Source organism: Canis lupus, chromosome 9 (genome assembly GCF_048164855.1).
Source record: "Canis lupus baileyi chromosome 9, mCanLup2.hap1, whole genome shotgun sequence".
In the NCBI taxonomy this organism is placed as follows: domain Eukaryota; kingdom Metazoa; phylum Chordata; class Mammalia; order Carnivora; family Canidae; genus Canis; species Canis lupus.
This window is the reverse complement of record NC_132846.1, coordinates 49,916,612-49,943,284: the sequence shown is the minus strand read 5'-3', so window position 1 is coordinate 49,943,284 and position 26,673 is coordinate 49,916,612. Positions and strand designations below refer to the sequence as shown.

General features: G+C 49.9%; 1 protein-coding gene and 2 long non-coding RNA genes across 11 annotated transcripts in view; 2 read left to right on the top strand and 1 right to left on the bottom strand.

The window, feature by feature from the left end:
• The window catches only part of JDP2 (Jun dimerization protein 2), a 143,926-nt gene that overhangs the window by 18,560 nt on the left and 98,693 nt on the right, over positions 1-26,673 (bottom strand). For 4 of the 9 annotated variants that reach the window (XR_012036908.1, XR_012036909.1, XR_012036910.1 and 1 more), the window contains exons 1-2: positions 23,637-23,792; positions 12,422-12,645 (exon numbers count right to left, since the gene is read on the bottom strand). Coding sequence is in view for 6 of the 9 variants with exons in the window: in XM_072839348.1 (XP_072695449.1) it covers positions 12,422-12,645; positions 23,637-23,733 (321 nt within the window). In the remaining 3 variants the exon portion in view is untranslated. Of the gene's footprint in view, positions 1-12,421; positions 12,646-22,264; positions 22,418-22,629; positions 22,737-23,636; positions 23,938-26,673 lie in introns of those variants that run through there. The other 5 variants (XM_072839353.1, XM_072839349.1, XM_072839350.1 and 2 more) reach the window with 5 other exon arrangements.
• On the top strand, positions 9,621-11,134 carry LOC140640260 (uncharacterized). Its single transcript, XR_012036913.1, has 3 exons — positions 9,621-9,878; positions 10,183-10,437; positions 10,887-11,134. It is a non-coding gene; the product is annotated as an uncharacterized lncRNA (long non-coding RNA).
• The window catches only part of LOC140640258 (uncharacterized), a 29,517-nt gene continuing 26,033 nt past the window's right edge, over positions 23,190-26,673 (top strand). Inside the window, exon 1 of the long non-coding RNA XR_012036911.1 lies at positions 23,190-24,025. This is a non-coding gene — a long non-coding RNA (uncharacterized lncRNA). The remainder of the gene's footprint in view (positions 24,026-26,673) is intronic.

Genomic DNA, 26,673 nt, shown 5'->3' with positions numbered 1-26,673 from the left:
CCACTTCGCTCCAGATGCCCCCAAGCCAGGCTATAATCAAACACATTCACCTAGGAACAAACCCACATGGTGGATGCCATGCTCACTCAAAGCATCAAACCAGCCCAGCCAACCACCAGGTGAAGGCTTTGAACAAGAGCCGCCAGAGGCAATGGCTCCACCTGCCAAGATGATTCACTCGGCTCTGCTGGCTGGGGGCGCAGGTGGGTAGATAATTGCTCAGCGCACTGGGCATCTACAGGAAATGGTTGGGGGGGGCTATAAACCAAGCCCCATCCTGAGGTTCTGGAACTGAGAAGACCTAGAGATCTTAGCACTCTGCAGCACCCACAGAGCAGGAAGCTCAAGTTCAAAGCAGGGGCATAAGTCTGCCTCTGTCCCCGCATGGATGGTGGCAGAACCAACCCGAACACCACCGCTTCCTGGAATACCTTCTAGAGGCAGGGAACACTTTTGTTCTGAACTGAAAGCCTGACGCTCTGCCATCAGTACTCACAGGGGGAATCTATCCAAACAGAACCAACTTCTCACATCTCAGCAAGACAAGGCATTCCCCTGACCTTGGCCCTCCCAGCCCCCTGTCCTCAGTAAGAACCTTCTGGGTTAAGAGAACCCATAAAACAATAGGCTGCTGACACTTGGGGCTGGTTTATATGAGCAGAATAGGGAAGGACCATTCTCTCAGAGAGCAGTGGAGAACAGCCCATTTCCACTGCTAAGAAAAGACAGCATTGTGTTTGGAACAAAGCCTGAAACAGCCAGCTGGGCAAGGTGACACCCATTTGTGGATGGTCCTGCTGTGGAAAGAGCCAACACTGTTCCTGCAAAAGGGAGCTAGAGAGGCCAGGAGACATAGGAAAAATCACCTTGGCTGGGACCGAAAGCCTAGCATTAAAGAGAAAGGAGCTGATGATTGCTGGGAAATCCTTTTTGCTGGAGAAGAGCTATTTGAAGAATGATGGCTTTTGTTGAAATATGTCTATCTATTTCAGGCCTGTTTCATATTTATGGTTTGGTGAGGTTTGGTTTCCCACTAAGCCATCAATCAATTTTCTTGCCCAATTGACATTCGATTCAAAAGATGAGAAAGGGAGAAAATAGTGGTCCCCACAAGACTCTCCCTCCCCCACCCTCAAAAGACTGGCAGGGAAAATCAATTTTCTCAAAAAGAGTTAATAATACAGTTGAAACTGATTCTTTAACAACAGCAGTGTAATATGCCTTGATTATATTGGGGCAAAAAAAAAAAAAAAGAGACAAGAGCTCCTGCAAAATGACTGCCTACAATTAAATGAAAATGCAGTTGTTGCAAAGAATATTCATGAACAGGGCTGTTCTGAAAGTCCCGAGTTGGCCAAAGTAGAAGAACATTTCAAGTGCCATCATCCTATTAAAGCCTTGGAAGTCATTTGTCTTTCATCATGAAGGTGAAAAACAAGGTCCTTGGCTTAATTATTCTCCACCAATGCAGTTCGGTTTAATCTGTATGCAGAGTGTGCAGCTAAAACACGGATTTCAGCCAATTTCTTTCAGGCATAAGGCACAGATAACAGACAAATCACTGAGCAGAACAGGCGACCTCTATTTCGTGGGTATTGAACTCTGGCTAATAAAAATCCCACCCAAGTGACATGGCCAGATGAATTCACAACCAAGGATACCTGGCCTGGAGGATGGAAGGGTTTTATCATGAGTAATATATGTAATGAAATGGATGCAATAAAAGTTGAGAGATGGGAAAGGAAAGGCTTTGCAGGACCCAGGCAGGTGGAGGTGGGGGTGGGGTGGAGGCAGACAGCTCTCCCAGCCCCAAGTTCTCAGACCAGAGCAGCCGTGGAGAACTCCAGCCAGCTACAGCAATGAACAGCTTATCTGATCCTCCCTTCCAAAACTATAAAGGAGCCGGCCTATTGACAAGCTCGGCAGCTTCAATAATTGGGAAGTCCCTTAGGGTGTGAAGGTTGGCAGCTGGGAGGATCTCAATACCTGGAAATAACTAGTTTGGAAATGTCTGCTGACTCAGATTGCAGCCTTGCCTTACACAAATTCAGGTAGCACACACATTAATGGACAGCTGATGGTGTGCCGGTCCCTCCAGAAAGTTTGAGATCGCTTTGGAGAAAAATGTGGCCTTAGACCCTGGTAAGCATTCTCAGAGACTCATTGCCTGTCGGAGCTGGAGAGGACATTACGGGTCATCTAAACCTTCAGTGAGCATCAGAATGCCCCTGAGGGTTTGTTTCATCACAGATTTCTGGACTCCACCCTCTAGAGCGTCTGCTTTAGTAGTCTTGGGGTGAGATCCAAGAATTTTTTTAAAAGATTTATTTACTCATGAGAGACACAGAAAGAGAGCCAGGGACATAGATAGAGGGAGAAGCAGGCTCCCTGTGGGGAGCCTGATGCGGGACTCGATCCCAGGACCCCGGGATCACGACCTGAGCCAAAGGCAGATGCTCAACCCCTGAGCCACCCAAGTGCCCTGAGACCCAAGAATTTTTAATGCTCTCCCAGATGCTGGTGCCACTGCTCTGCGGCCTCCACTTTGAGTAGCACCAATGTAAGCCAGTGGATTTCAGATTGGTTTCAGCAGAAGTCTCTTGCTCAAATGATACCACAATATACTAAGTAGATAGATGGTATTTTATTAAGGGGCTCACATTGTATCATAGACTTATTATAGTCATTCAATGAGAACAATAAGATGTGATTGATAAAAACCTTTCACTCAGAGATTATGAGGAGCAGCTACAGGTTTCTGACAGCCCCAGGATCGAAATTATTTCCATCTCATGGTTCCCTTGCACACACGGATCAGTAATTACAAGTGGCGTGTGTGTGACTATGGACATACGTAAATAACATATCAGCTTGCCCTGTATTCTCAAGATGCTCATCAGTTAAAGAGGAGTAGCAGAAAAAGCTCTGAAGTCTACACAAAATAGATTAACCTGGCACCAGGCATTAACTTGGAGGTGCTCCCCCAAGGTGTTGGATTTGATAGCCAATAGGTATGAGCATGTGTGTGGATCTTGCCTTAAACAACAACAAAATTATGCTTTAAAAATGACTTAACCTCTCCAAATCTCAGTTCTCTCCCAACGAATGGCCCTAATGACACCTACCTCTGTACTGTTGTTAAACAGATCAAAAGAGATAAGGTCTACAAAAGCAGTTTGCCCACTATAAAGTGCATTGCTTACACGAGCCTTCTATCCTGGACCCAGATGTCCTCACTCCTTCAAAGACCTGCACCGGTTTATATTGTACCAGAGGTTTCAACCAAGGGCCATAGGCTAGAACCACCTGCCGGCCCCACCCAGACCAATTGAATCAGAATCTCTAGGCTCCATGTCAATATTTTTTTTAAAACACTCTCCAGGGGACTCTAATGAGTAGCCAGGATTACTCCATATTTCCTCCCAAGTTCCATACAAAATCCTGCCAGATTGCTCTCATTGCTTCTGGATGGCCGCTAGCAATAAAGAGGAAAGAGGAGAAAATGCCCCCAACCAGATCCTGGCTTTTTCACTTCTGTTGGCTTAAGAGGGCATTTTAATCATTCTGGCTACTAATTCTGGAGCCCTGCTACATGCCAGATGATTTACATGGTTATGTCCTTGAACCCTCCTCACACCTATGTGACACGGATATTATTCTTCCTCATTTAAAAAGTAGCTTTATTGAGATAAATTCACATACCAATTTGCCCTCTTTAAGTACACTACTCAATAGCTATTGTGAATTCACAAAGTTGTGTGAATATCACTACAATAAATTTTAGAGCATTTTCATTAACTCCAAAAGAAACTCCATGCCCCTTAGCTGTTACCCCCGCCCCATCTCTCCCATCTCCCCCAGCCCCAGGCACCAGGGAAGTGGTTCTCCTTCCGGTCTCTATGGATTTGCCTATTCTGGACATTTCCTATCAATGGAATCTTGCAGTATGTGGTTCTTTGTGACTGGCTTCTTTCGCTAAACATAATTGTTTTCAAGGTTCATCCATGTATAGCAAGTATCAGTACTTTATTCCTTTCTATGAGCAAGTAATATTCCACTGCATGGATATATCATATTTTATTTATCCACTCATCAATTTATGGACATTTGGGTTGTTTCCACTTTCGAGATATTATAAATAATACTGCTATGAACACTCATGCACAAGTTTTTGTGTGGACATGTGCTTCTTTCTATTGGCTATGTATCTAGGAGTGGAATTAATCTTTTGAGGATTGTTTTCTGAAGTGGTTGTACCATTTTACATCCCCACCAGCATTGCATGAGGATTACGACTTCTCCACATCATCACTAACATTTGTTACAATTTTTCTTTTGTATTAGAGTCATCCAATTAAGTGTGCCATGGTATCTCAGTGGTTTTGATTTGTATGTCTTTGATGGCTAATGATGCTGAGCATCTTTCCACGTGCTTATTAGACATTCATATATCTTGTCTGGAGAAATGTGCATTGCTCATTTTTATTATTAAGTTGCAATAGGGAATCCCTGGGTGGCTCAGCGGTTTAGCGCCTGCCTTCAGCCTAGGGCATGATCCTGGAGTCCTGGGATTGAGTCCCATGTCAGGCTCCCTGCATGGAGCCTGCTTCTCCCTCTGCCTGTGTCTCCGCCTCTCTCTCTCTGTGTGTGTCTTTCATGAATAAATAAATAAAATCTTAAAAAAAAATTTGCAATAGTTCTTTACATATTCTATATGTGAGTCCTTTATTGGATCTATAATGTGCACAAATTTGCTCTTGTTCTGTGGACTTTTTCCTCTGTGTCCCTTGAAGCACAAAAGTTTTTAATTTTGATGATGTCAAATTTATCTATTTTTTATTTTGTTCCTTGTGGCTTGGTGTACTATCGAAGAAATCATTGCCTAATCTAAGTTCACAGAGCTTAACAGCTATTTCCTTCTAAGAGTTTTATAGTTTTAGCTCTTATACTAAGCCTTTGAGTTAGTTTTTGTATATGGTGTGAGATAGGGATCTGCCTCCCCCATTTTTAGAAGGGCACAAACTGAAGCTCAAATGTCTAGTAACCTCTCCAGAGCCACACTGTTCTAATGCAGCCAATCCTGCTTTGATACAATGCTTCCAAAGAGCCAAGGTTTCTGTTTTGTTTTGTTTTGTTTTGTTTTGTTTTGTTTTGTTTTTAATTGGTGGTGGCTGGGCGAAGGGACAGGAAGAAGGGCTATGGAGGCAAACTGTGCAGGGGCTCTCCATCCAGAACATGCACAGACACTGTGCTTAGTAAAGAAACTCCATGCCCCTTAGCTGTAGCTTAGTAAAAGCCACAGCCACGGAGCAGAGCACACTGAGCCCCAGCATGGGGCAAGGATGTGCGCAGGCTCAAGGGGACACTAAACCCAGAGGAAGCCTACGACCTGACTCCCAGCACCTCTGCAGCCGGCCTGAATCTGCCAGTAAGTCCCAGGTCTCAGAGCTCCAACCTCAGGCCAGGTGGTCTTGTGCCTTGGGGCACAGTAGAATTGAGAGAGACTTGGCTGGCCTCAGAGTTGTTCAGCCAGAGCTCACCAGTGAGATGACCCAGTTTCCCAAGTCTGAGTCCATGCTGCCAGTGGACCATGGGACACCAAAGAGAGATGGCCAGCATTGATGCAAGAGGCCACTTTGTATGGCTGCTAAAAAATGGTTCACGGGAATCCAGCAGTGATCTTAACACCACAGGAAACAAGATAGGGGTCACACAAAGCAGCTTAGGGGAAAACAGAGGGTTGAAGGGCCTTCTCGTTTACAGTTTGCAATGGTAACTAAAATTGGCTGCATTAAACCCGAATGAACAACCAGAAATAGGAAGGTCGGCTTGCTATCCTGAAATCCAGGTCAAAGGTATAACACATTGGAAAGGCCAGTGCTGTCAGAATTTGTGGTGTGATTCACTGCACATGGGCTGCAGCCCCTAGAAGAGGCAGTTTACAGCTATATTGTGCTGGAGTCAAGGTCATCTCTTCACACAGTGCCTCCATTAATCTTCATGATGCAACTCAGTTGAGTATGAGTTTCCTCCTTTTATAGCTGAGGAAACCAGTGCTCAACAAGACAGCTGACTTATCCAAGGTCGAACAGGGAATGAGTGAAGGAGTCAGACTTTGAACCCAGAAGCTTGAGCCTGAGTCCAGAGTTCTTCCCCGGACCCAGAAGCAGCCCCTCTGGTTAGGAAACTAGGATGGTGCCCTGAACCCATGACACTTGGGACCTCACTCATCATGTCCAAAGGCAAAATACCCTAGAGGAGATGAAAGCTCAAGGAACAGCGTTTGAATCAATTACAAAAACTAACTTGCATAATTGACACATTGCAAAAGTGGATCCCATTCATACCTTGCATTTATTGTGTATCTTACTGAGGGCCAGGCATTACGTGAGACCTTTGACCTGCGTTAGTTCACTTGATCATCAGAGCAGCACTAAGAAGTAGGTACTAGTATCATCTTCAATTTAAGATAGAGAATCTAAGAAGGGAGCACCAGACTCCTTGAACTTTGCAGAGGTGTCTGATTTCTAAGGACACACAGATCCAGCCATGTCCCCACCACCATCTCTCCAAGGGACCCTGTCCAAGAACGACAGCAGGTGTGACCAACCTATGATATAAAACAGGAGTGTCAGAACCCTTGTGAAAGCTTAGGGTACTGCGTCGACGAGGACTCAGTAGCAGAGGGGCCAATGGTAAATACATCCAGAGCGGCCCTTAGCTCTTGCTTGCTCTCCCTCCAATTAAGCTATTAAAGGAAATTTAAAAAGCTAACGGCTTTTGACAATGTGCTAACAAAGTGACAGCACTAAAGTGGAAACTCAGGATTTCAAAGATGAGCTGGGAGATTCCTGTTCCAAGAAGGGACAGATTGGATCTCTCTGCCAAACAAGTATGAGACAGAAAAAGTGTCTGAGTCAGGGGGAAGAAGGCCAATGCTATTTCAAAGAGCCACAAATTAAAAACCAATTATGCAAAGCTTGCTAAAAAAAATGTCAGTGGGCTGCCTTTATGTTTTAAATCACTAAAAACACAAGCGTGCTTACGCCAACATTTACCCAGCACATCAGATGATTTGGGGCAACTCTGTATGCTCAGGCTAAACATAGGCGAACATTTTGGTGAACAAACTCTGGGACGACCACCTGTGGCTGAGAATGAGCACACCTTCCAAGAGCCCCCTATAGTCCATGGACTCAAATTCACACCCTGTCAAAGGTGAACCCCCCATAGCTGTTCTGTAGGGCCCCTACAGAAGTCGGGAAGTGACCAGTGTGAAATTGCAAACAGCGAAGTCTCCCCTGCCCTGAAGATGACAAGGACATGGATCCAGTCGACATGTGGAATACAGGCTGGAAAGGCTGTCCATGATGGAATGTGCACACCTGAGTCCTCAAGGTGAAGCCCTTGGAATGCTCCCTGACAAGGATCAGAAGAGCCGGAGGAGAGGTATGAACGGTGAAAGTCAGGTTCCCAAATGTAGCTGAGGAATCTCTGAGCCTACTAAATATACACCCTCCCTGGACTCTGCCCTCATAGTTTCTGAGCCCATGCACCCAGGGTGTGGACCTGGAAATCTGTATTTATTAAAAGTTTTCCAAGCAGTTTTGATGATTAGCCAAGTTTTAGAACTAATTGGTTTTTCATTGTGTTCCTTTTTTTTTTTTTCCTGCCTAAAGTCACTTAAGTGCAGTAGTAGAAAAACAAATGGACAGTGCTTGGAGATAAGAATGAAAGATATAGAAATCAAGGAATAGAAAGTTTAAGTGACTTGTTAAATCAACATAGCTAATTAATGTTTAAGCCAACAAGCACGTATCCAACATGCAGTCTATACAAGGCACTGCACACAGTCTAGTAGAAATAAAAGGAAATGTAAGATGTCCTGCCTGTCTTGGGGGCCTAAACACATGACTCAGGCTCAAAAGCAGGCTGTGTGGAAGGCAACAGGGAGTAGTGGAGACTGTGGCAAATTGAAGGTGCTAATATGGTGAGCACTTGCTACTCAGCTCCAGCTTCTTGGTGCTTATAAGGGTGTGGGCCTAGAGAGGCCAGATCTTCTGGATTTTTTTTTTTTTTTAAGGAGCCAGAAAGTCCACATTTCCTGGCTTTTAAATATAACAACTCATTCAATTAAAAAAAAAAGCAAAAGAGCAAGAAAGAAAACCACATCATCAGGGCCAAATGAGATTCATCCGTAGGCTGACTCCTGCCCATGGAATGACAGTTTGCAGCCTCTTTCCTAAAAGGTCACCCAGTCCAAACTCCCTTGAACTCAAATGTCCTCTAGAGCCTGGCAGAGTGGCACAGAGGGTGAGGGTGAGGGGTCAGTCCCATCCAGCAAGTTAAGAGCTTGGGGTATGTGCGTGTGCGTATGTGTGTGTGTGTGCCCATATGTGTGTAAGGGTGGGGCTTCTGGCCTCCCTGCCTTCCCTACTGGAAAGGGATTCCAGGCACAGGGTGTGGCTGCAGCAGCACACTCGGAGATGCCCTGGGGAGGACCACGATCTTCAGGCCAGTAGGGGCTGGCTGGTTGAGGAGTCCCGGCTAGAAGGGGCTATATAATTAAAAAGGAAAGGAAAGAAAACTCTAGAGAAAGCTCAAGAGCACCCTGTCTTGAAAAGGAATATTGGAAAGGCAAGAAGAACAAAGAGGCCAGGAAGAAGAATCAGCTCTAAAAATCCCATCCTCCAGAATATGACATCCCCAGATTCCCCAGCCAGCCAGCCAGCCAAATGAGCCCTCTGGCCACTCTCCATCTGCTTGCTTGCCTGAATCTGTCTTCACAATACTGACCACTACCTGACCTTTTACATTATATATTACTTTGTGTATTTGTATTTCTGGATGCCCCCAACTCTGATGTGCAGCTCCAAGAGAAGGGGGCTTCATTTACTTTGTTTGTGGTTCAGTTCGCAGGGCTTGGCACAGTACTGAGCACATAGTAGTTGCTTAGCAATATCTGCTGGACAAATGGACTGCAGCCAGCCTCTTGGCACCAAAATAGTTTAAGTGTCAGCCACACAATAATAACAACATCAGCACAAAGCACTTTATCATTTACAAAACCTGTCGTTTAACTTAATTCCCCCAATTTTCTTTTACCAAACTGCTTCGTGTGTTTGGCCACGGCCCAGGAGACCGCTGGCCTCTGCAAGGTGGACCACCTGCGAGCCAGCTCGGACAGAGCTGCCTGCACAGCAGCCGGGCTGGCTCTCTCTCCTGGGCCTGGGAGACGACGACGACGACAAGGCTGCAGGAGTTGCAGGGCTCAGCACTAATGGGGCCATGTCATCAAAATGATCGAGTGTTGTGGAGCCAGGTTCGTCCGGCCTCCCCAGCACAACAGCAGGCTGATTAGAAGCATGCAAGGCTATAGAGAGCCTGGAGTGGGTGGGCGACACAGCATAAAGTGAATGCTCTGGCTCTCTAAAGTCAGACTGCTGGGCTGATTTCCCAGCTACATGACCTTGACCTCGCTAAGTCTTGTTGACCTCATCTGTAATGTGGGCATAAACCATGACAATAACAATCCAAAGTGTTCAATGAGACACTTCACAAAGAGCACCCAGCACCATGCCCAGTGCGTGTCTCCCAGCAACAGAGACAGCACCACTCTAGCAGCAGCAGCAGCAGCAGCACCCCCAGACAGCCCCGCTCTGCCTCGTTCCAGCGGAGTGATCCTGAGTGGCTTGACCTCTTCCTCCCTGGACCTCAAATCCCTCTTCTTTCAAACAGGGAGAACATAATCGCCAGGATGGAGTAAAGAGGAATAAACAAGATCATAAGTTCAGGGACACCTGGGTGGCTCAGTGGTTGAGCATCTGCCTTTGGCTCAGGTCGTGATCCCCAGGATCGAGTCCCACATCAGGTTCCTGGTAGGGATCCTGCTTCTCCCTCTGCCTGTGTCCCTGTGTCTCTCATGAATAAATAAATGAAATCTTAAAAAAAAAAGTATATATATTTTTAAAAATCATAACTTCAGCACTTAGCACCGGGCCTGGTGCATCTTAAATGCTTAATAATTGGGTACTAGTATCTTATTATTCTTCAAGAAACTTCTACTAGTCTAAAACGCCAATGTGAAAATCTTCCAAAGGCAGTTCGCCATATGCAAATAAATCTTGGGGACAGAAGGTTCTCCAGCTGCAAGTTTCTCTCCCCGTCTCCTTTATTTTTTAGTTGCTCTAAGAAGGACCCTCCCCCAATCTTCGGTCTGACCTAGGAAGCATTTGGAGGTCAGTGCCCAGTGCGGGCTGACCTCGCTCCACGCCAGCACAATCTGCGCTGCTCCATCTGCCTCTTCGCCCCCACGGTGCCGCAGTCTGACAGCGAGGGAGGGGACATGCAAATACGCCCTAAAAACGGCTTGTTATTTTCACGGCCTGGATGGTGCGGCGTTTGTGGGTGCCTGTGAAGACAGCACGTCACTGTCAGGTACAGGGCATATGCCACCAATCTGGGGGAGGCTGTGAAATGTAAAAATACCCAACCCAAATAAAGCCCTTTTCCAAAGAAAAAGAAAGCTCCTCCGGCGCCCTTTGCAGAAAGGGAAGAGGTGGTAACTCAGCCCCCAGGCAAATCCCTGCTGGGCCAGCCCCTGACCAAGGCACCTGGCTCTTCTATTGGTCCCACAGCCTCAGCACCCCAGTGAAACTGCTCAGCTGCTGGTTTTAAACAGCAATTATACTGTAACGACCCAGAAACGGATGCTTTCAAGTTATGAGCCTGGGAAGGGGAATAGCAAAAGACCAAAGACAGGGGCCCTCCATAAAGAAAACAGAGCACTAAAAAAGCCAGGAAGTGCTATTAACAGCACATTGATTTACAAAATCAACTCAGAAGAATAATATAATCACTATCAACTTTCATCTTGTACTTAACAGTCTTTAATGGGCACCTACAATGCACCTCATCCAGGTGTCTTCAGCGCAAATGTCTCCAGCGGGAGCCAAGCCCAGTAAGGTAAAGGAAGGCAGCTTGTGGTAACAAAAGCAAAACCAGCATTGTAAACAAAATCAAGAACAATAAGGAGGCGCAGGACCTGTGGCAAACTGGAGGGAGGAAAGAGGTGAGGTGGGACTCTGCCTTCCATGTAGCTATTGCCAGGCCCGCACGGGGTACAATGTGACCAGATCTCCCAATTTCTTAATCAAAGATTAAAATCCAAATTTGGAGGTGAAATGTTGGTTCAGGTTTCTTTTAAAACACTGTGCGGGCCAAACAAAACACATCTGAGAGCCAGATCCAGCTCGCAAAGGGCCAGTCTGCCACCCTCTGACCAAGCCCCCAGTGGCCCCTCTTTGCAGTTTTGATGGTACTCCTGGGGTTTGGGGCAGGGTGAGCAGAGCAGTAGCTGCATAATAAACCCTATGCAGTACCCAGACACCATTACCCACTCAAGAGTCCCTCTCTCCTGAATGTCCAGCCCTCTGTGCTCCATGCCATGGGATGGACCCACATCCAGCTGCACCTTCGCCTATGAATGAGCACCTATGCTTAGCGGCTTCCCACATCCTCCTCCCCTCCTCCCTCTCCCACCATTGGCCCCTTCTCCCTTCCAAGTCGGCAGCTATTCTGCAGGCTCTAAAGAAATGGCCTTGCTGGGGACTTCAGTGGGGCAGGTCTCCGGACAAACTGCCACCCCTGGGGAAGTGGCTGGGGGCGTGTACAGCACTGAAGCTCACCCACGCTGAGGACTTCTGCTTCTCACCAGTCCCCAGAGAAACGCTGCTCTTCTGCAAGGAAGGCTTGTGGGAGCTGCAGCCTCAAGGGACCCGAGGAGGGAGTGCTTCACCTGTGGGTCCTCTACAAACATCATCTAAAGCAGATGGTGCTGAGTGACCGCCACCATGCCCATCCCTGGCAGCTGCTGGGGGAAGAGATGCCACACCACCCCTTCCCCAAGTGCCTACCTTCAACTCCAGCCTGTGGCCAAGAGGGGTAGAGGCAATGATGTGACTAAAAATAATAATCTTTAAAGATAATCCACGATTGGCATTCTCTTGTATAGTTTCCAAAGCATGTGCATGTTTCCACGATCTCCCCTGATCCTCCCAACATCGCAGAGAGACTGCCAATATATCATTACTCATTACTGTTATTAATCACTCTTTGCCCCTGGAAGAACCAGACACAGGTTCAGCATCCTGTCCTAGCCCAGAGCTTCTGAAACGGTAACACGTCCATGAATTCCCCCGGGGGGAGATTGCTAAAATGCAGATTCTGATGCAGAGGTTCTGGAGCGGGGCCGAGATGCTGCATCTCTAACGAGCTGCAGGGTGACATCGATTCTACTGGTCCTCAGACCCCACGCTGAGCAGCAATGCTTAGGTCACTCGGTGAACGTGGGCTAGACACTGGGGCTGTAACCCGGGCGTCCTATGCTTGGATTCTGCCGGGAGGAACAAGGCTTGCTCACCTCACTTTTCACGGGTTGGGGCCTCTTGCCCAGTTTCACCTCCAGGAAGTGCAAGGGAGCGATCATGGCCCCAATGTTACGGATGTCGGCGTATTTCAGCTCCTCTGCAGTCAAAGCCGAGCCAGGGAGTCCGGTCAAGGGGCCGAGCCCTGGCAGAGAGCCCGCAGTCACGGAAGGGTCTGGAATCTGCCCAGGCATCATAGCAGGAGGAGCGGCAGCCCAGCCTGGAGTGGGTGGGAGAAGACAGGACATACATCGTCAGCCAGGTCTGGGGATCCATGAGGGGCTTCAGCCCCCACGCCTGGCTGGGGTCTCTTCTTTCCTTTTACTAACGTTGCCCTGAACCCCTTCCCCACCCAGTTGCTCCTCCTGCCCTTAAGTCCATTCTGTTATAGAGGGGAGCTCTGATCAATTAATTCCCATCAAAGTTCTTCATGGCACGGAAGGCAACGCTTAACCCAAGCACAGGCCACATCGATTCAGTATTTGCTATGTGCTTGGCACTGCGGTAACCCTTCCAATAGCCCCACGAGACGGAATCAGACCCATCACACAGAGGAAGAAGCCAAGGCTTAGATAACTCGCTCAAGACTGTACACAGTTGAAAGTGGAGTGGCCAGGATTTAAACTGCAACATACTGCCGCCAAAGAAAACGGGTTACAATGGTGGGATCTCAAGCACCTTCGCACCTGTTTGAGAGGGAGCTATTTTTTGCTCTGGCACGGTGCCTCCCCTCAAATCACACATCCCTTTCTGCATACTTGTTAAGACACCCTGAATACGAAATGAAGCAAATCGAAGTTCAAGGTAAGTGTGTGTGTGAGTGTGTGCATCTGGTGTCTATGGGGAAGATACTGAGGCAAAGATGAAGTACATGAGCATGTGCTTTCCCAGTGGAGCCCGGGGATCAGAAAAGTCCTCCCAGTCCCTTCTTTCTCAAAGCAAATACATATTCTTGCTCTGCCAGACCCAGGAGGTGTGCAAAGGAAGACAGATTCAGGCATGAAAGAAAGGACTAAGTTAAACACGGCAATACCAGAGAATTCTTATTCCGTCTTTCTGCTGGGAGAAGCTCGCGGATAAGAAATGGTCACTTCAGGACACGGCAGTAAAGAGAGCATGTCTGCCCAGAAATCCAGGCTTCTCTGGTCCTTTACAGGGCTCATATCTATCCATCCATCCAACCATCCATCCATCTATCCACCCATCCTTCCCATTGTTGACCACCAAGAGCCAGGAGGCACTGAGAATATGGAGATCAGATGTGTACAGCCTGGTAAGGCACATTTTAGTACAAAGCTGCTCCTGGATTCCAGTCCTGCAAAGGGAATGTCTCTCCCTTCCCACCTCTCTGCACAGGGCCAGAAAATCAAAACCTCAACTGGCCTGGAAATCCTGGGGGAGCTTTGTCCTACCCTTCCATCTCCATCAGTCTCTTCCCATGGAGAGGGATGTATCTGGTGGGACAGGGGAGATGTGATATCCATTGGACCACACTTCCCTCCTGGGCGGCATTAATGTTCTCATATGGCCACTGTCTTGGGCTTACTGCCTCCCATAAGAGTGGCCTTGGGGGGATAACCCACAACTCTCTTTCCCCATGAAGGCTTCCAGATCTAGATTGCAGGAGAGGGGTCCACTAGGGAGCCCCTTTTGGCCACAAGTGCATACCATGTTCTCCATCTCTGTTTCTCTTTTAAAGGTGAAACGGGAGCACCTGGGTGGCTCAGTCCATTCAGTGTTTGCCTTTGGGTCAGGTCAGGACCTCAGGGTCCTGGGATGGAGCCCCATGGTGGGCTCCCTGCCCAGGGGGGAGTCTCCTTCTCCCTCTCCCTCTGCCCCCCACCCCCACTCCACTTGTGCTCTTTTGCTCTCTAAATAAATGAAATCTTTAAATAATAATAATAAACAAAGGTGAAATTTGGTTCCCTGTACAACCCTGTGTCCCTTTCTCAATAGGTCCTGCACTCTGATGGGAAAAGCATGAGAGGGGTTTGTACCCTCAAAACACAAAGACTTCTGCTGGACATCACTTTCCTTAAAGACACATGCATGTGAGTGAACAGCGGACCTGCCATTTCACCAACAGTACCCCAGGGCACCTGCCTATGAAGCTGTTTACAGAAGCTGCTGCATACCTGAGTTCACGAGGTACCCCAAGCCCTTTGTCTGTTCTCCACCTGCTCTGCCTCCCACACCCAGGTCCTCTCCCCTCCTTAGCACCTAGTGTCCCTCGGGCCATCTCAGAAAAGGATCTGAGACTCATTCACATCAAGTTATAGTCTTAGAGCTGGAGGAGACCCTGTACTTATCTAAACCACATCCTCATTTTGCACATGAGGAAATTAAAGCTCAGAGAGGTGAAATGACTTGCCCAAGGTAACACAGGGGGGAAAAGCCAGGGCTGGACTCCTGGTCCCTGGGTTTTAGAACCAAAGCTTTCTCACCCTGTCCTTTCTGTCTCCCCTCCTAGGGTTCAAGAGATATATATGCAGATATTAATGACCTTTTAATGATGGACTTTGAGACACTAGCCCCTAATAGAAGATCACTCTCTTGTACAGAGGACCCTCTACTCTGCCTTCCATGCAGATCTAAGTTTAGGAAATTCCCTGAATAACCCCATGGTACAACCAACTCAGCTTCTGTTTATTTTCATACAGATGGTGTAAATGAGATACTAACAAATGATCCCAAAATATAATGGATTCTTTGCTACTGTGGAACCCCTTCAAAGGGGTAAGCACCCCCTGGGAGCAGCAGCCCCATAAATTCTTGCCATTCCTGCTCCCCTGTGAACCCATCCCAGTGGCAAGCCTCACTCAGAGGTAGCCTGGGTGGGAGCCTAGACATGGCCCCTGAGACATCTCATATGTGCTGGGTCAAGGTGTTATGACCCTCCCTAAACCTGAACTGGACTGAAGTCACCCCGCCACACTCCAGAGCCAGGCCTGCAATGCAGAGAGGGCTGCAGGTTTCCACACCAGAAAGTGGCTCTGGAGCAGAGTGGATGAGCTACATGTTTCCCAAGGCCTCCTCCAGGGAGAATGAGAAAGGGGCCAATGGAAGGATTCATTCCTAGGTGGCAAAGTGATGCCTGGGCCCAGCCATGTGAACACTTCGCAAGCAGAGGGGAGTGATTTCAGGCTATCTGATCTAAACTGACAAAGGTCATTCATATCGCGTTTCCAGAAGAGGAGAGAACCTTCCAAAATCTGCTCTGCCAGACCTGAACTGATGCCACAAGGAGTCAGTGATCCCACCACCACCCCCAAAAGGATGCTTGAGTTAGTCAAAACAGACAGGCAATGAAAGGCTGGGAAATGCTCTGTGCCTGGTACTTCAGATAGACACAAACACTTAATGGGATGGGGACACCACACCTCCGGTGTGCAGCCAAGCAAAAATACAGAGCAAAATCTCCTGCTTGGCCAGAAGCCCCAGAACCTTCTCATACTATAAGAGCCAATTCCTGTGGGGGCAAAAGATGCCATGTGGCCACTCAGCAAGCATAGGGGTGATTTCAAGGCAGAAGCCCCAGTCATGGCTGGTTGCTGTCCCATGGCACCCCAGTGCCTAGCATCATTGCTGGCACAGAAAGGGTAATTAACAAATACTTGCTGAGCTAATGCATAAATTAAAATGAATGAATGAATGAGTGAATGAATGAATGAACAAACAATAAAGAAGTCATGGTGGGGCAAAATTCAGTAAGTGGGGTAAGGATCTATCTCTGGGAGTTTAGATGCTCATTATCCACCTCCAGATTATTTGTTCCCACAGTAGACCCCAAGAAAAATACTCCAGAGGCTTCTGTATGTTTCCCCTGCCTAAGCCATCTCAGGAAGATGGAAGCCAGACCCCACTCTATTCCGGGAATGATAGGCTCTGCTTGCAGCTTCTGTTTATTTTCATACAGATGGTATAAATGAGACACTAACAAATGATCCCAAAATATAATGGATTCTTTGCTACTGTGGAACCCCCTCAGAGGGGTTAGTACCCCCTGGGAGCAGCAGCCCCATAAATTCTTGCCATTCTTGCTCCCCCATGAACCCATCCCAGTGGCAAGCCTCAGAGGATCAGACGCCACGCTTTCCTCTGCAGAAGCAAAAAATCCCGCTCCTTTTCCTCCCCCCAACAAGGGCGCCCCTAACTGCTCAGATACAAACCACAAAGTCCTTAACACATGCCATTCCTAGCAGACAATCACAACAGCTGACATTCACCAGCGCGAAGTCATCCTAAACGGCTCTGGGGTGGGGGTGGGGGGGTGTTGGGGCAGAAGATGGAGGAGCTGGAGCGGCTGCCTTTCATAACCGGGTCCTCATTAACTGGAAAAGCTGGCTGACGATCCAAGGTTGAAAGGCAACTTTGGTGATTTGAAAAATAAAACAATTTGATGTGATTTAGGGATCTATAAAAATGGGGGCGGGGGGCAGTGGCAGAGACCCAACAGCAGCCAGGAGGAATTTACCCACTTCAAGGAAGACATAGGAAAGATGACAAGAGGTGAAATCATCTCCCCCACTGCTTGTTCCATACGGAAACAATTTAGGAGGAAAAGGAGAGCTACGCACTAAAAGCTTTAGGGGAAGAACCCGGAGATTTTTCCCTTCAGGGCCCAGAAGGTCGGAATGGAAGATAAATATGCTCCATGTCTCCATTAGTAACTGTGATGCATAAATAAAGAGCAAGCTCTATATGTTGCCAGAAGACCAAAATTGGCAGATGGGGGTTGACCTCAAAAGACAGGCCCAGAATCCAAAAAGATCTGGGCGACTGGGGACATTGACCAGGAACAACTTGGAAACTAGCCAGCGAAGAAAAACTGGGTAATGCAAGGATCTGAATGAGACTGACAAGTAAGGCATGGATGAGATAGAAAATGCTCAGGAGGTCATAGTGGACCCTGAGCTGTTCTTGAGCCTAAGATTCGGAGAAATGTGACGTAGCTCCCTAAAAGTGGGCCTGGAAAAGACAGGGACCAGACGGGTCTAAGAGGTAAGAACCTAAAACAAAGATGTGACAGATGTGACATCTGTCTTTCCCTGTTCTGACGTCCTTGGGGGCTCACAGGCACGCTGTCAGGGTGCTGCCTTATACAAGCAGAAGAAAAGCCATAATACACTTCAGTTCCAGATATTGGGTCGCCTTGAAAGATCCTAATATGAACAGTCAATTTGGCTGAAAGGAGAGGTAGAGGTAACCTAAGTTTTCTCCTCTGATTTTCCTCTCTTGGTTACTGTATATAACCCTGTAAGACATCAAATTTTTTTCAATGCAAATATCTACAAATAAGTAACAATCTTGCAGTGGTGGGTCAAGTGGTGGCTATTCTTGTTAGAAAGTGCCCAGTAATCGTCATCATCAAATAGAACGGCAAAGACGGACGAAAAGGGGACGAGGGCAGATTAAGAGAAAGTTAGAATCCACATCCTGAACTCTCTGTCCATAGAAGTAAAAGTTTAAGGGAAGCTTGAAGGTCCCTGGGCCTCTTTTGAGAAGGCCGGCCCCGCACCCCCTCACCCAGGCAAATCACTGGCCTGGCCTGGCGTCAGGAGCCAGGAATTGGGTGTGTGATGAGCGCAAAAGGCCCAAAGCCACAAAGCTCAGCATTAAGAGAAAGTGGAAGTGAGTGGGGGGGCAAGTTAAGGAGTAAGGCTGCTCCAGGTCAGGCCCCAGGGACTCTAGGGCAGTTAGAAGTCAAGGGCAGGTAACCAGCAACTGAGAATCAGCGAGGGGGGGGGGGGGAGCTCTTGGGAGCCAGAGCCTGGGAAGATAGATTCCCAGGAGGAAAATGGGAAGGGAGGGGACAGAAGTCCCTGGGCAGGAAGGGGTGTGAGCAGCAGGCCAGTGATCACAAAACATAGTACTAACTATCGTGAATCTCAGAGAGTTAAATAGCAAACCTGTTCTTGGAGCTACGGAATCATCCAGAATGATCTCTCTCCTGGAATCTGAAATGATGTGGGTAAATCAGTTTCCAAAAGATAAGATGATCCAGAAGGCAAGGAGGAAAAGAATGGAGAAATCTGTGAGACTGAGAACAGGGGCGGCGGCACAAGGGTCTCCGATGGTTGCCTCAACTCTGCGGGGGGGGGGGGGGGGGGGGGGGCGGAGGTTGCCGGTTAAGAGTAAGAACTTTGAAGCCCGATCAGCTGAGGGTGACTGCAATCTCTGCCCTGTGCTAGCTGTGTGACCTTGGGCGAGTTCCCTAATGTCCCCGCATCTCACTTTCCTCAGCTGTAAAGTGGGAGTCATAAATAATGTTATTTGCCCTGTAAGGCTGAGAAGTGGATTAAATTAGCTAATACTTGGAAAGTACCTGGAACCGCGCCTGCACCTAGTGAGCGTGAAGTCAGTGTAGTCATGAAGGCCTTCCTTCCTGGAGGGATATCAGTGCTGGATGACCCCTCGACATCCCTTCCTCACACTTCCCACCTAGCATAGATCTCCCTCTCCTATGGCTGTGAAGAGGATTCTTCCCCAGAGGGCTCTCTGCCATCCCACTTTGCAGCTGTAAACCCCAACCTGCAAGACCATCCTGCATCCAGGCCAGTACTGCAGAAGAGAAACAAAGGATGCCAGATCGGGGCGCCTGGGTGGCTCCATCGAGAGAGCGTCTGCCTTTGGCTCAGGTCATGATCCCAGGATCTTGGGATGGAGCCCTTCGTCAGGCTCCCTGTTCAGCAGGGGGTCTGCTTCTCTCTCTCTCTCTCTCTCTCTCTCTCTCTTGCTGTCCCCTTGCTTGCGCTCTCTCTCACTTAAATAAATAAATAAAATCTTAAAAAAAGGAAAAAGGATGCCAGATCAGCACTGGGTACAAAATTGCAGGAAGGAGGCCCAGCATCTGTCCTTTGCCTTGGTTTCTCCTAAGGTTTCCTCCAGGGGCAGAGATCACTGGCAATAAGACACGACCAGTGTCTTCCACCTTTGCCTCTAGAGGCAGAGGGCCAGCATCTTCTGTGTCCTTGGACCTACTGTATTCCTGCACTGCTTAGGAGGGGTCAGTCCTTATATCCTCACCAAGGAGAGGGGTGATAGGGATGGCAGGGATTGGGAGAAGCCACCCGAGTGACACACTGGCATGCATGACCCTGGCAGAACCATCTAGCCATGGAAGAAACTGGAACATCTCCCCCCAGGAAAGATTCTTCCCTGGAGACCAGAGACATGCTTTTGATCAGGCCCTGCCTGTAAACACAGCTTTCTCCCCTGCCTATCGTAGATGCTCAATAAATACACATTAAGGCATTTCTGCCAAGATCCTTGTCCTAAATAGCGAAGAGTGAGAAGATTACCATTGGGTAAGCTTTCCATCCTCTCTTCCCAACTCACCCCATCTCTGCTCATCGGTGTGAATAGTTCATAGTATGATACATAACACAGACAGGCACATAGTGTGTGACAAATTCTTGGCCCTTTTTAAAAAATACCATTGGCTAGCTAAAGCTTTGGAAATGCAACTCCACAAATGGAATCCCATAGGCTGCAGCAAGAAAACAGACTAAAAATAAATAAATAAAATACAAAAAAAAAAAAAAAAAAAAAAGCCAGAACGGTGAGCTCTGGCCGGGCCTCCCACAGCTAGCAATGAGTGTAAAGAAACACAGACTGAAAAATCCAACCCTGGGTCGCTAAGGCATTTGTCTCTGCTGAGCTTGGAGAGGCCAAACCACACACACGCACAAGAGTGCACACGCGCGCACACGCACACGCACACACACACACACACAGGCACACAGAGCTTGGCAGCCCGTAAGTTCCAGAGCTGGTAACACAAGCCACGGAACCGACTGCCAAGACAAGCAACAGAACGAGCCAGGCCCAGTTTCATTGGCCACCATATGCTGCATATGGCCCGGGACGCAGCCAAAACAGTGTTCTCACCCTCCTCAAAGGCATAGGAGACCCTCTGTTTTCAAACACACCTCCACAGAGCCTTAATTAAAGGAAAATGGAAAAATAATGTGTCTGCTAACCACCCCACCCCCCCAGCCTATATAGGTATGCACACACACATACCCATACACATTCACTGTATTTTTCTCTTCCTCCCATTTCGGTTTCAAACATAATTCATTCGCATGGAAAAAAGCAAACTGCATCCTGCAGCAGAAAAGCAGAAAAGAATGTAGCTTGCCCTCAGCCCTGGCTCTAGTTGCTCAAGTTGAGCTGGGCAGAATGAACACAGAGCAGGCCAACCTGGAATCGCACGGGCCCCTCTCTTCCAGAGCGCAGCTGGAAACAGAGACACCGGTGCGAGAGGCGGCCTGCTGCAATACCAGCAGCCCCGCGACAAACAAGGCCCAGAGAGCCTAGCCCTGCCCATCCTGCCAAGGATTCTGCAGGTTGGAAAAGATGCCCACAGGTCCTGCAAACAGGTAGGGGAGACAACACACCCTGGTGGCCGCAAAAGCTAGTTATTGAGTAGAGAGATCCTCGACCAAATCCTTCTTTAGGGGACACTGTTAGCACTTACCAACACATCTCCTTGGAGGTGACTGCAACCAACCTAGGAGGAAAGTCAGAGGCCTCAACACGCATGCCTTCCAACAGCCCTTCAAAATCTCACAGCACCCAGCTCTTCAGGAAGATTCTGGAGCTGCTGGCAGCTCTGAACCAAAGCCAAAGAAGAAGAGGAACAGAAGAGTCTTTGAGAAATCTGTCCTCCCTATTTTAAACAAGGCAAAACCTTCACCAGCCAGAGGCACCACGAGAATAGATCTTGCTTCTCGGCCCCAGTCCTCAGGTTTATATATAAAACCAGAGCCATGCTCACACCTGATACCTAGTTAAACTCTCCCCTAGAAACCTGCAAAGGAAGATAAGGCGTCCATCCAAGCTGCAGCCAGATTTGCTGGAAAGATGAAAGCAATGGGAGGTGTTTTTAAAAACCCTCAGGGAAAGGAGGTGGGCTGGGGTGGGGAAGGGAGATGATATGGGAACACAGTTCATAGCAAGGGCTTACAGGACAAGCAGGCACCCAATCACAGTTCAAAGCTTCAGATGAGATGCTCCTCAGAGTGAGACCCTGAGGAGAGTCCACCAAGACTGACACCTGGGTACACATACCCTCACAGTCCGCAAGCCCTTTTTCTGAGAGACAGACCCCAGCACGTCTGCCCTGAGCACATGCGGTCAGGTCATAGCTGGATGCCCTGGACTTACACTGTAGCGAGAGCCTTACACTGAGCAAGGGTCAGGCAACGTTGCAACTGGAGCTGAATCAAGCGGTCAGTTGAGTTCCTCTTCCACCAGCCTCTCCAGCTACGAGGATGGCCCATCCATCCCTCCAGGAGAGCCAAGACCTCCCATCTCCCCAGCTCCTCCCACTGACCCAGGCAAAGCCTGGGTCGGCCACCCCAGGGTCTAGGGATCCAGGCCCTATGGCCCAATCCCTCTAGCTCCTTTGAGGGGCGGGGCAGAAGACAGTCTTCTAAACTGGGCTGGGCAGCAGAGGAGGGGCAGGTTACCTAGGGGAGCAGGCTTCCTTCCTTATGTAACCTGGCTTGGGAGCCAGGGGGAGCCCACAGGGCCCCCGGGCCGCCCCCAGGCCCGCTCCCTGCCCGGAACCCCAGAGCAATGGCCCTGAGAGGAGCCCTCTTCATTGGACCGAGAGCCCCAGCGCTTCTCCAGGTCCTGTAAGAGCAGCGCTTCCTCCCAGCGAGGGGGGTGGGGGCCGGCACGACTTGCCAGCAGGTCCCTGTCACCCCTCCACCGCCGGCACCCTGCACCTCCCTGGCCTTTCGGCCTCCACCCCACGTCCCACCGCCCGTCTCCCCCCACCCCCACCCCCACCCCCACCCCCACCCCGGGCGGCTTGCTCCCCCACTCACCCGTGTTCCCGGCCGCCCGAAGGGAGCACCTCCCTGCAAACGGACGGGGGAGGAGAGCGCGGGGGGGAGGCGGAGGGAGCGCCCCGGGTGCTCGCGGAGCGGACGGAGCCTCCCGTCCCAGGGCGGGAACCAAAGGGCAGCCAGCGGCTCCCCGGCGCGGCGCCCGGCGGGAGAGGCCCGTGCTGCAGCGCCCCCCGCCGGGACGGAGCTCGCGGGCCCCGGCGGCTGCGGGAGCCTCGGTCCCCAGGTGCCCGCGGCCGGCGCGCCCCTCCCGCCCCTCCCGCCGCTCCCGCCCCGCGCGGCCCGCCCCGCCCCGCCCCGCCCGGCCCGGCCCGGCGCCCCCCGGCGCGCGCCCTCGCACCCACCGTGCACAAGCCGCGGGCGGAGGCGGAGGCGGCGCCCCCGGGGCCGGGGCCCGGCTGCAGGCGCCGTGCCCACGCAGCGCCGCTGCCGCCCGGCCGCCGAGCTCCGCCCGGTGCCCAGGCCCGTCCCGGCCCGGGAGCCGCCGCGGCGCCAGCCCCGCCGCCGCTGCAGCGTCCGCCGCCGCCAGCGCCCCCCGTCGCGGCCGCCGAGCGTCCCTCCCGCAGGCTGTGGCGGGCGGCGGGACGGGTTGCATCAGCCCCGGCTATATAGCGGCCCCTGGGCGGCGGGGAGGGGTCGGGAATGCGGAACCCGCCGAGCTGCCAGCTCCAGACGTCAGAGGGGGACGGAGAGGAAGGGAAGGAGGGGACAGGGAGGAGGGGGTGTGGATCCGGAGCTCACACCCGCTGACCTTCACCTCCCCCGCCGCCCCGGGCGCCCTCCGCCCGCCGCCCGCCGCCCCGCGCGCCGCCCCGGGCGCCCACCCCCGGGGAAGCGGGACGCGGCGGCGGTTATGTAAGAGCATCCCCGCGCGGGGCTCCCAGCGAGACGCGGCCGCCGGCGCCCGGGAGAGGCAGCGGAAGGCGCGGCGGGACGGGCCCGGCAGCATCCCAGCCTCGCCGGGCCCTCGGCCGCCCCAGCGCTCGCCCCCCGCCTGAGGGCATTCCGGCATGTTCCCCTCCTCGGACGTGGCAGGACCGAGGGCGAGTGAGGGGAGGACGTGGCGAGCCGGGGCGAAGGCCGGGTGGGCGGAGGGATCACCCCCACCTTAGCCCACCTGGCGGCGCGGGCGCCCTTCAGCCCCGGGGCTGCCCGCAGCGGGCTGCCCTCCTCCGGGCCTGCGGCCGACCCCGCTGCGCTCCCTGGGACGCCGCAGGCTGACCCCTGGGCTTCCCGTCCGGCCCCTGCGGGCTCCCTTCGGCTCGGGACACTGCCCCGAGCAGACCCAGCCCTCGGCCCACCCGGGGGCCTTCTGCCCCCATTAGGGCTTCCACGGCCAACCCACTCCCACCTTTCATCCTCCTCGAGTGGTCGATGGTTAATGGCGACTCCAGAGGAAATGCGCCCTCCAGGACGTAAAGGCACCGAGACACCGAGCCCTCCTGCATACACGCGGCTCCCAAGGCCTTGGCACCACGGTTGGCATTGCCTACCTCCAAGCCCCCGGCATGCCCAGCCTACCTTTCTGCCTAAGCCAGATGGGAGTGAGTGACAGTGTTTATATTCAGTAACCTTCAGCCTCCTTCCCAGAGTGATGTCAGGTCATCACCCAGAGAAGAAAGGAAGTGAAAGAAAAAGTTCATGCCTTCTTGGAGCACAGATGCTCAGAGTGAAAGAAACAACAAGACTTGAGACAGATGGGAGCAGATGAGCAAAACGGAATGAGCCTGTCTCTTCGGTGTGAGTACAGTCAGGTTTTATTCTGCTTATTTCCCAGTGCGGGCGGTGGAAGCTTTCTGGATGAGAGGACTGGTCTCGCTGGGGAACGTGGGGGCAGGATCGAGCACCCATGACACTGACTGACCCTTCTCACCTTCACCATCAGCAGTCTCCCTCAAAACATTGAAGTTAGCAAGTAAAAACAAAGTAAGGTCCTGAAAGAATATACAGTGGAAAATGAGTAGAAATCCGATAGTCTTGTGGAAGAACATGACGCTGAGCCCCAGAAAGGCCAACTACACCTTTACTACAGCACAGAGATCAAAGTGGGTACTATGAAACTGCCTTATGATGTTTCCCTACGAAAATGAGGTCTGGACGTTTATATGGAAGAAAACATTGAACAGGGGCAACGTTACTTTATGCGTCTTCGTCTGGGGCTTTGAAAAAACTAAACTGATCTATGTGTGGGGGCTAATAATTAGTGTGTGTGGTTAGAGCAAGTCCTCTCCAGGGCCTGCTTTGGACATAGCTGGGCCACCGGCAGTCCTGCTGGGCCTTTGCTTCCCCCACGAATTAAATACGCTACAGGGGTGGCACCCAGGAGTAACTTGGCGATCTTTAGCCCCCTCCACCTCCCTGTCCTATCCATTAGGTCTTCTCCATTATTTCATACAGATGTTTTTCAGCTGTATATGAAATGCCATGTAAACACAGCTTCAAGCTCTCCCTTCCAGCCACATTGCCCCCTCCCAGATCTCTACCTAGTCATTGCCTCTAGAAGTAGCTGGAGGGAGAGGCCATACACCAACTTGTTTATGGAGATATTGGCCTACTTCTTCCAACCCTGCTGGATGGAGCTGACCTACCACTGGCTCTTAGGGACAGGCAAGAGACCCAGCCTAAGACAGTTTAAATGTAGCTTTCCTATCACTGGCAACTACAAAAGGCCTGATTAATAAACCCTGGCCAATGGCCAAACTGAGAGATTATCACATATCCTAAGTGGGTCTGATGAGGCTAGGAATGTTGAGGATCTGCTGGGAAGAGAAGCTGCCAGAAGCTTGACTTGAAACTGCCAGAGGTGCACTACTGAGAGTGAAGCTAATGCAAAGAAGAGTAGAGGATAGCCAAGCAAGAGAGAGTGAGACACATCAAGCTCAGATGGCATTGCCAGCCGTGCCTGACGTCATCATTCCCTCTGGAATTTTTAGCTGAAGGAATCAGTAAATTATATCCAACCTAACTAAGGCAGTTTGAATTTAGATTTCCTATTACGACAGTCCTTAACTTATGATGGTTTGACTTATGATTTTTCAGTGTTATGATGGTAGAAAATCCACACGCATTCATTAGAAACTAGAGTCTGAGTTTTGATCTTTTCCAGGGCTAGTGATATGCTCACCATACTCTCTCGTGACTCTGGGCATTGACAGTCACAGATCCCAGTCAGCCACTTGATCACCAGGGTAAACAACCAATACACTGACAACTATTCTGTACCCATACAACCATTCTGTTTTTCATTCTCAGTACAGTACTCAACAAATTACATGAGCCATCCAAAACTTTACTATTTTTAAGATTTTATTTATTGATTGACTGGTTTGAGAGAGAATGTGAGCAGGGGGCAGAGGGAGAAGCAGAACCGGACTCCCTGCTGAGCAGGGAACCTGATGTGGGGCTCGATCCCAGGACCCTGAGATCATGACCTTAGCCGAAGGCAGCCTCTTAACTGACTGAGCCACCCAGGTACCCTCAACACTTTATTATTAAATAGGTTTTGTGTTAGGTAACTTTGCCCAACTGTAGTCTAATGTAAGTGTTTGAGCAAGTTTAAGGCTAGGCTAAGCTATGCTGTTCAGTAGGTTAGGTGTATTAAATGCATTTTCAACTTTTGATATTTTCAACTCATGACGGGTTTATTGGGATGTAACCCCACTGGAAGTCAAGCAAGATCTGTAGTGCAACTAGAAAAGTCCTGATTAACACATTGAGTTTTGCATCTCTGACTTATTTGGACAATTGCCTTTGAAAGTTTAATGGACATTAGTGACTCCAAAGCTCTTTGCAGACAGGAAAAAAGTGAAATGGCTAGAACTGTTTCTCCAACATTAAAGAAGGAAGTTCTGAGAAATCAACCAAGCAACTAGTCATGTGCCTGTGAGGTACACAAGGTTTAAGATGTGATTCCTCATTTGTCCCCACCTCCTATCTAGTTAGGAATAAGGTCTTGAACACCAACAAACAGCAAGGCTGAGAGTAACGAAGAACTGATTATGTGACACAGATGATAAGCACTGTAGGAGTCCCGACAAGATTGCTGCACCATAGAAAAAACATTCATCAGTTGTTCCATTCAAACCGTGTAGGCCAAAAATTACAAACTGGCAGGTTGAATTTGGCTTTGCTGACTCAACCTTACTTTTTTTTTTTTTTTTTTTTTTAACGTACCAAAGATTTCACACAAAACTCTAGATCTCTAACTTCTGTCAAGAAAGATGAGTCAGGAAACATTTAATAGGATGAAATAGGTTATGCCATATTAACAAACATCCTCCAAAATTCAGCTGCTCAACACAAAAAAAGGCTTATTTTTTACCTACCTGAGACATCTGTGGATTCAGGTAATTGTCCAGGGCAGAAGTCCTACGGTGATGGCTCAGTAT